At 38.1% G+C, this 9635-nt stretch overlaps 1 protein-coding gene across 1 annotated transcript in view; it reads left to right on the plus strand.

Annotated features, from left to right (window-relative positions):
* Positions 1-4962, plus strand: part of lonrf1 (LON peptidase N-terminal domain and ring finger 1) — a 41505-nt gene extending 36543 nt beyond the window's left edge. The window contains exons 9-11 of the mRNA XM_038268199.1: positions 513-675; positions 787-936; positions 3677-4962. Coding sequence (XP_038124127.1) covers positions 513-675; positions 787-936; positions 3677-3826 — 463 coding nt within the window. The 3' untranslated portion in view covers positions 3827-4962. The remainder of the gene's footprint in view (positions 1-512; positions 676-786; positions 937-3676) is intronic.
* The last annotated feature ends 4673 nt before the right edge of the window (positions 4963-9635 follow it).

Here is a 9635-nt window from a genome sequence, read left to right on the forward strand (position 1 = left end):
GATGCAAGTTATCAAGCAACTTTGCTCTCAAAATCAGATTTAGTTTAATCAAAAACATTTTTTTCACTTTTATTTAATTTTTTCACTAATTTTATAGTTTCAAATTATTATTTTTCAGATAAAATTTTCCATATTGAATTTCATTTAACAGATCACATCCTTTTTATTAACTACAGGCCCGATAAAAACACTTAAACCTGAACGCTGCAGACCAATAGAAATGCTCCTCACTTCAGAACAAAACTCACCCCCCAAAAAAAGTAAAATTTGGAAAATGCAACTGGTAAAACTTAATCTTTTTTGGATTTAAAAAAAATTTTGGGATTAAAAAAGAGTTATTGCGGAAATTTAGAGTGATAATATAAAAATAAAAAAACCTAGAAGTCTGTTCAGAAAGTGTTTTATAAACCAGGGGGAAAAAAATCCCCATTAAAATTAAATAAAACTGAACCATCGTTAGAGCTGAACGTGACGGAAAGAAGTGTTTTGGTAAAACTAGATCTGCTCTGCAGGTTTGCCGACTACGGCTGCATGCTGGAGATCCTGGACATGGAGAGGCTGCCTGACGGACGATCTTACGTTGAAACCGTGGGCGGCAGCAGATTCAGAGTGCTGAAGCGAGGACAGAGGGACGGCTACCACACAGCAGACATCGAGTACCTGGAGGACGTCAAGGTCAGCGTCTCACAAATTCTGCAAAACCAATAAAAAAAAACGCAAATATTTAAAAAATTGGGAAGTTTTTCTGGATTTTTTAAAATCCTCTGTGTTTTCTCTGTGTTGCAGGTTGAGGGGAGTGAGCTGGAGCTCTTGCAGCATCTTCATGACAGCGTGTACCAGCAGGCTCAGGACTGGTATCAGCGTGTGGGCAGCCGCAGCCGCGAGCACATAAACAGGCAGCATGGCAGCATGCCGGATAAGGAGGCCGACATTCAGGTTTGTACCGTAACATGCTTAGTAACATTAATTCACCCGCCTCTAGTGGCTCAAAATCCACCGAGATCTGAGGTTTAAAATCTCTTACTGCGACAGTAACAAAATTTAGGGATGCACGATATCGGGATTTTGGCCGATATCCGATATGCCGATATTTTAAAACTCATGTAGCCGATAATCGATATCGATACCGATGTTAAAGCTGGACAAAAATAAGTAGTCATTGAAAATAGCAGTTTTGTTATCCATTTCTGACAGTTTGAAAAATAATATACTCAAATATATTTTCATATGCTGATATCAAATAGATTTTTAAAAACGCGGTATCGATCTATTTTACTTTCAGAATCTCGTGAAATTTCATCGTTCTGTTACAAACTCTCGTGATATTTTGCAAATTCTTGTGAGATTTTGTTAGTAAAATAGATCGATACCGCGTCAATATATCAACATATAAAAATAGGGCAACATTTGGTGAATTTTCGGGGGATTTCGTAGCATAACGATGACATATAGCAATATTTCATTAGTAAAAGAGATTGATATGGTGTTTTTAAATGGCAATATATCAGCATATGAAGATATTGGGATATTTTAATGGATCAATATTTTTTCCCTCGACTTTAGAAGTTTTTAAGTCTGTAAAAAAGAAGTTTTTGAGGAAGAAGAAGAAGTAGTATTTTTATTTTTTTTTAGACTTTAGAAAGTCAGAAGCTAATCAAATATCGGGTTAAATATCGGTGGGGTGGCCGATGTCCGATATTCAGTTTTAAAGCCGATACCGATAGGGGGCCGATTATATCGTGCATCCCTAGTAAAATTATTTAAAACATGCGATTTTTCTTTCCTTCGTTTCCAAGAAACTGCAAAACATCAGTCAATTGATCATCGGGGCGTTAAGGGGACAGACTTTAATTCAATCTATTCAATAAACCTGCATAGCAGGAAATATATCATATCAGATATCTGATGGCATGGGCGGTTCTAGACAGGGGGCCACGGGGGCCAGTGCCCCTGAACATCATGTCCTGGCCCCTGTACTGAAGACATAAAACTCAAAGAAATTCTAATGATGATCTGCGCTGGAACAGACATGGTTACTGATAGGTCCTTTGGATCTATTTAATTTTTTTTCTTTACAAATTTTGTTTTACTAATTATTTAAAAACAATAAGGTGATAGCTTCAGTGGGATTGAGATAGGATCCCAGTTTTCAGCTGCTAATTTTTTTTTACAGCTAAATTTATCAGTTTTTCTTAAGTTCTAATTCAGATTTTATAGAAAACGGTTATTTAAAATAAGCCAAATATGTAAAATTAATTAATGCTGAATGTATATTGACCTAATAAGACATAGAATTTTAATTAAACCTAATTGAATAGAAATCTCACTTTATGCAGCTATATTATAATATATTTGAATCCCTTGCACTGTTTTTCATTTCATGCTTTTTGGTTCCCCCCTGGAAACACGCTGGAAAGTCAACTACTTCAGTGGTTTTTGTGTCTTTTTAGTGTTTCTGAAAGTCAGGTGCAAACTGACACGCAAAAATATCTGTAGTTATATTTTCCGTATTGCAGCCATTGGTACAAAGACAGAGGATGGAGAGAGATTCTGTGAGCATCTAAATATATTTGTACCGTCAGTAATGAAAATAATACAATCAAAATAATAAAGAAAAGCGTCTCTACAGGTCGGCTGTAATTAATGCATTGGACAATTGAACCAAAACAAAAAATAAAACAACTGAATTTAAATATTTACATTTTGTGGCATGTTTATATAAAAAAGAAATAGTAAAAGAGCAGGAAAGAGACATCGACAAAGTAATGTCTCGTAATTTTACGACTTTATTCTTGTAATTTAATTACTTTATTCTCAAAATTGTCTAAAGATCAGACTTGTGAATTTGTTAAAGGTGTTCAAAGTAAAAGTTCAATTAAATGATGTTTATTTCTATACGTCTATTCAATTCAATGCTTGTAGCAACAGTGGAGAGGAAAAACTCCTGTTAAGCAGGAAGAAACCTCCAGCAGAACCAGGCTCAGTGTGAGCGGCCATCTGCTGAGGCCCACTGGGGTTCAAGGAGACAGAAGGAGACATAGAAAAAGAAGCATAGATACAAAAGGAAACTGTCCATTAGCTCCACAGGCGGCCCCGTCCAGGAAACACACAGCCAGGCAGTCGAGCTCCGAGCCAGCTCCCATGTCAGAGGATGAAGAGAGCACATCCAGTTAGTCACAGTCAGAGAAACAGGACTACACTGGAAAACAGGCAGATCTCCAGCATCTAGAAACAAAGGTGTTTACGGCAGCAGCACAGCTGATATTTCTCTCCAGGATGGAGTCACAGCCAAACAGGAACAGACCAGATGAAGCTACTATGAGAAAAAGCAGAGAGAGCAGAATGCTAGAGATTGAACTAACAGATTCTGCAGAGTGGGAGAATAGAGAGAGAATGAAGCAGAATGATGAAAAAGGGGTCCCTATGTCCTCCAGCAGTCTAAGCCTATAGCAGCAGAACTATAGAGATAGCTCAGGATAACCTGAGCCACTCTAACTAGAAGCTTTATCAAAAAGGGATAGGAGATAGGCGAGATATGATCTCTCTTTTTCATTTTCATCAGGACTCTTGCTGCAGCTTTTTGGATCAGCTTTTGTACTTCTCCGCTCTAGTATTTGGTTTATTTCAGACTGAGGATGTTTGAAATCGTCTTTTTATCCTGATTCTCTCTCTGCAGGCTTCGCCCCACGGTCCGGCCTGGTGCTGGTGGCTGCTGTCGGTGCTCCAGCTGGACCCCGCCTATCAAACCACCTTCCTGTCGCTGACCTCTCTGAAGGACCGCCTGGGACACCTCCGCCTCGTCCTCGAGTACTTTTCTCAGAGCTAGATCCCAGAGCGCTGCCACAGCTTACCTAGGGTTCAACATAACGCACACAAAGAGTCAAACCAGCGAACGCACGCACAAAACACCGAGCTCCAGGTCGGCTTCAGGCTAAAAGCAGACAGCTGAGGATCTGACTTAGTTTTTAATTTCTGCCATTTGATTTTGCATATAAGGATCTTTGGAAACTTTTATATCGGACGAAACTTTGGGACAAACCAAAGACAGTTCTGGGTTATCAAAGCTTGCTCTACACAGAGAGTTTGAACCGGGTCACTTTTCCAAATATTGTGCTGTAGGTGGAAACTGGGTGATTATTATTAGTATTATTTTTTTCCCCCACATCACAAACAAAGAACATAAAACAGCCTCTGATGCCTGTTTTAGCCAAATGTGGAGACAGATTTGACATTAGAGGCTCATCTGGGGGATTTTATGGTGAAACCGGTAACATTAGTCCGATCTGTCGGCCTGCAGCCGTTGAATGTGGCCTGTTTTATACTGATAAGTGGTTTTAAAGTAAAGTACTTCTATTTAGCATTAAGGTTTGGCAATAACAACTGACCCTGCAGCAGGTGGAGGATGCAGGTGGAGGATGCTGCTTCACCTTAGCATTTATCTTAAGCAACTTTTTTGACTTTGTGACGTTTAAAAGATGCGATCGGCTGATAAGAAACGCAACATGCTTGTTTTTAGTAAAAAGATGCTCGACGTGTTTGTTTCAGGTGTAAATACATATGTTTTGGTTCCTGCTCATTCAGCATGAGGTGCTGTTAGCACCGATAGCACCGGCTGTTAAACTGTGTTAGCAGGTCTTAAGCAGGGACGGTCATCAGTTTGGATTTCACGACACCTACCTCTGGCCCCGAACTCCATCTCTGCATGGGTCTGGCCCGTCCTCCGCCGCCGGCCGCGGTTCCCTCTGAGTGCCTGGGCCCCATCTTCTGGGTGAAGTCTTAACATGTCTGCAGGACTTCAGCAGTGGACTGTTTCGTGTTTGGTTTCTATTTGCTGTAGTGCTACATTCCATGGAATGTTAAAGCTGTTAATTCTCTAACAACTACGGGCGTAACTGGGTGATTTTTTGTTTTGTTTTTTACACTTTAATAAATTTGCCATAGATATCTATGTGTTTAATGCTTTGAAGTTGTTACTGTTGTCTCATGAAAAGAAGCATTTTTTTGTTTGTTTGTTTGCTGGACGGGGCGACTACAGCCTGTGTTTGATGCCTAAAGCAAAGTCGGACGATTTTCTTTATCGTTGGCGGATTTGTATCTTTGACAGGGGAAGCTGCGCTGGTGTGGGGATGTTTCTATAGCTGTGGATAAAAACTGGCGTTTTTTTTACTTGAATTATCCCCATAGGTCGATCAATTGAATGAAACCAGTTGGTTAACAGGCTCATCTTTGTGATGGAAGTACTTCCTGATTAGAGCTATAATGTAAATCAAAAAGGGACTGACATCCTAAGATTGACGGAGACCTTCAGTTTTTTAATCTCTTCATTTCCATTTACTGATAACTTGCTGTTTACTGCAGGTGCATCTCAGCTGGAACCATGAAAATGACTCAGTTCAATACTTAGATCTATTAAACTTAACTCTGGATCTAAACTGACTTAGATGTTGTGCCCCTCTCCTCTTTCTTTGACTCTGGAATTAAAAATGGAAAAAAGCTCGACCCAAAACGAGGACTTTAGACCACTAAAATCCCACCCAGTCCTTTTCTTTTAGCTCAGATTCTCCAGACATTGTTGAGAGGTTTACGCTCTGCACAAATTTGAAACCCATCACCCCCAATCACGTGAATGAGCTTCTTACCAATCCCCTCAAGGCCACTTCCACCTTTACCTGTCGCACTTTTTCCTTCCACCCAACTTTTCATATCTATGTTTTGCTGCAGCTTTCTGTGAGTCTTCAGCTACTTTAGCAACGGCCTTTTGTGACTGACCCTCATCATGGATGGTTATGGAGTATGGAGGGAAAATTATTCCATTATTGTTGCAAAAAACGTGTTTCGTAAATGAAAATAAAACAAAATGCGACCAAGAAATGAAACAAAACAACTATTAAATCTTTCATGTAAATCAGCTGTTTTCTCAGATTTTACTTTCAAATATTTTTTTTATTATTTTATTTTGTCATTTAAAAAAAATATTTAATCAAAAAAACGTTTTTCATGTTTATTTTTATGAGTTTTATGAAATGCGTTTTATTAAATATTATTTTACAGAATTATTTTACTTTTTCTGCTGCATTTAGAGGCAAAGACACATTTTTATTGGTCTGTTTGGATGTTAGCGACATTTTTTTGGTAGTTTGTTTGCGTGGAACTTGAAGTGAAGATGGCGTGATCTGAAAAATGCTATTTTAAAAGAATGGAATTTGTCAAACTTAATCTGAAAAAAAAGGAAATTTGAAATGATAAAAATTATAAAAATAAAATAAAGATTAAGTCAGAAAAAAAAGGAAAAATAAAATTTGAAAAAACAGCAAAGTTACTCCTCAAAAACTTTTTTTAAATTAAGAATTTCCTCAAAGTTTTATCTCTGGATTTATTTTTATTTTTTTTATTTCCATTTGCAAAACATTTTTTTAGCTGCAACAATAATGGCACAAAGCTGACTCCATACAGTGGCTCCTAACCATTAGAGCTGTAAAGTCATCAGTCTTCCTCATCACCGACTTTGTCGTTTCATGATATTAACATCTGTTTGGGAAAAAAAAAATTAAACACTTTTTCTTGTTAATATTGTAATTGTAACATAGAAATAAATTTAGATCTTGATCTCTTGTAAGCCATTATTATCCGAAGTAACAGTAAGAAATGCTTGAAATGTAACATTCAGTATAATGAGCTATAAATTACATGACTTTAACTTTTTGAATTAAATTACTGGGATATTTAATCTTTTCTTTGATGTTCTGAGATCTTAAGATGCACCTGTGATGCTGTTTTTGCTTATTAGATAAAACTAGCCAAACTTCTCTTCTATGATTGTAATTTATTTTGTGCTCTCCCATCAGTCTGAATGATCTCTATCTGCCAAATTGAAATATCTTTTTTTTTTTTGCTCTATATTAACTGTCTACCCCCCCCCCCCCCCCCCCCCCCCCCCCCCAATGCTTTCTTTCAGTCGTCTGTATGATGAATTTCTCTGCTCATTTCATAGGTTTAGCTCCTGATGCATTTTAGTGCAGTGCCAGACTTTCAGTTCATTTTAACTGCTGCTTCAAAGCCCTGCAGATGTCTATTAACTTCTGGTGCTGTGTTATTGGATTTTTCAGAAAATGCCCTATAACACCTGTAAAACAATTTGCACTTGGCCCACATTGTCTCCCAGCAAAAGAACAATCATTTTAAGTCAGCCGCTGTTGGCGGCGATCCAGAAGCTCCGTGGCTGCAGGTACCTGAGCAGGAAGCGCTGGGCGGCGTGCTTTTTCTGCTCAGTGGTCTGTGGGTGATTTGACACGCTCGTTATCTCCTACATAACTAAAGTTTAGCATTTTCAGGAAAAGCGCAGTAAATCTTGATCTGATGACTTTGTAATAACTTTTCCCCTTTAATGACCTTTCAAGTGTTATAAATAAAGATTTTACAACACAAAAGTTACTTGATCTCTGTTTAATGAGTAGTTTTGTGATTCTTGAATAAAATCTTTCCAGAAGGATGGGAAATTATTATAAAACTAGCAGAAGCTGTACTTAGAGCAAAGAGAAAACTTGTTAAAGCAAAACAGAAGAGAAATAAAGCAGCACATTGTTAAAAGTAAAAGTCTGTTCATATTCAAACTTCTGAAAGTTCTTTGAATATGAAATTATTCCATCCTGTTCAATAAATGATCAGTGTTTTTAATTCAGAGTAATTTTCATGTGAATGTGCTTTACTGGAGGCATCCATGTTTGTCAAAGAACACTACTGCCACCTACTGGTTAGTGACGTCACGGTGCGGTATCGGCTGTTGATCAAGTCCCAGTGCTGTATCTGGTGTTTGTCACAACGCGCTATTATCCAAGTCATCTTGAAAACATTCTTCTTCCAAATGTTGGCTACATATTACGGGTTTTTTCTCTGGCCAGAAGTTCGATGGCAAATCCTCCCTCTTCAAGTTGGCGATCCAACGACCAACCCGTCCGTGGAGGATCAGGAATCAGAAAGGTGGAATAATTCACTTTTCCCCGATGTATTCCAGCATCCAGCTGCCATGCACGTGGGCATTGTCAGTTTCACTATAGCTCTGGTGAATTTCAATGGTGAAGTCCTCTGGAAACCTTCAATAATTGTTGTTGATTGCAGATGTGTCTAGTAGTTCCCATTGATTTAGCTTGGAAAGCGGGGAGAATGGCGCTAGGCTTACCGCACCGTGACGTCACTGCTGGAAGATGGCAGGAGGGAGGGGCTACTATATTTGGGCAAAAATGGCCGCCCCCCAGACTCAATGGTCGCAATGAAGAATATTATTTAATTTGTTTTTTTATTGATTAACACCAAATTCTTTAAATCACTTGGAACGTATTAGTTTTAGGTATAAATAATAATTACTGGTTATTCCTTGCTGACCGGACTTTTCCTTTAACAGAACCTTTAATAAAAGGTTTTTAGAGAAAAATGACCCACATGTGCCAAAAGGAAAATCAGAATGGATGCTTAGTGTATATAGTCTTCATTTATCATGATCAACTGGATTTGATTGGCATTAACATGGGTTGTTCAGTGGTGCAGTGGGTAGCCTTGCAGCAAGAAGGTTCTGGGTTCAATTCCCAGCCTGGGGTATTTCTCCATTGAGTTTGCATGTTCTCCCTGAGCATGCGTGGGTTCCCTCCGGGTACTCCAGCTTCCTCCCATAGTCCAAAAACATGACTGTTAGGTTAATTGGCGTGTCTAAATTCTCCGTGTGTGAATGGTTGTTTGTCTCTGTGTTGTCCTGCGATGGACTGGAGACCTGTCCAGTCTCACCCATTGAGTGCTGGAGATAGGCACCAGCACCCCTTGCAACCCCTCTTGGGACAAGTGTGTCAGATAATGGATGGATGGTATTAACATAAAATCTGTAAAAAATAACCCTCAATGTTTGCAACTAAAATATCTGATCATTTATATTGTTTGACAAAGTCTCTTATTTATTTGATTTTGCTCAGATTTCTCTCATGAGATGCAGGTTTTTTTTTGTCTCTTTTTCTAAATGAAGTTAAAGCAGGTTATGTGAACAAACACGGAAACCTGCAAAAGGCTCTAGGACTTTATTTTGAAAGAGCATATAAACAGAAAGTTAAAATCACTTTATGACTAATAATTTTCCTGTAGATTTCACTCAGTCTGCATTTTATTTTATTTTTGGAAAGAGAGAACAGTTTATCATACTATTATATATTGCATTGTAATCAGCCCTGTTCTGATCTGGGCAGCGTTCGTTCCCCCTTACTTACAATAATGAAAATTAGTCACTTAGGCGTTGTGTGGCCTTGCAGGTGAAACTGACTGAGTGAAAAACTTATAGGGAGTAAATCGCATAAATCAATATATGAAATAAGAGAAACAAACTTTTCTGGCCACAAGTTGTATGTTAAGCTTCTTCAATGGCCAAATAGAATAAAGGAACCTCTGGAAGAGGTTTAAGAGTTTAAATGAATCCAAATCAGAGAAGCTTTAGCTTGATTCTGAGAAGGAAACTAAGTTTTAGCTTCAGGTCTCAGTTAGAGATTCAGTAATTATTATTTCTGATCCTAAAGAAGCATTTATGAGGAATCAAGATTCTGGAATTTAGTTTACTGACTAAATGGACAACAAGTTTTCAGAAAAATACAAACAATATGGAA

This window comes from Cyprinodon tularosa, unplaced genomic scaffold, assembly GCF_016077235.1.
Source record: "Cyprinodon tularosa strain WSP-4 unplaced genomic scaffold, ASM1607723v1 ctg698, whole genome shotgun sequence".
Taxonomy (NCBI): Eukaryota; Metazoa; Chordata; class Actinopteri; order Cyprinodontiformes; family Cyprinodontidae; genus Cyprinodon; species Cyprinodon tularosa.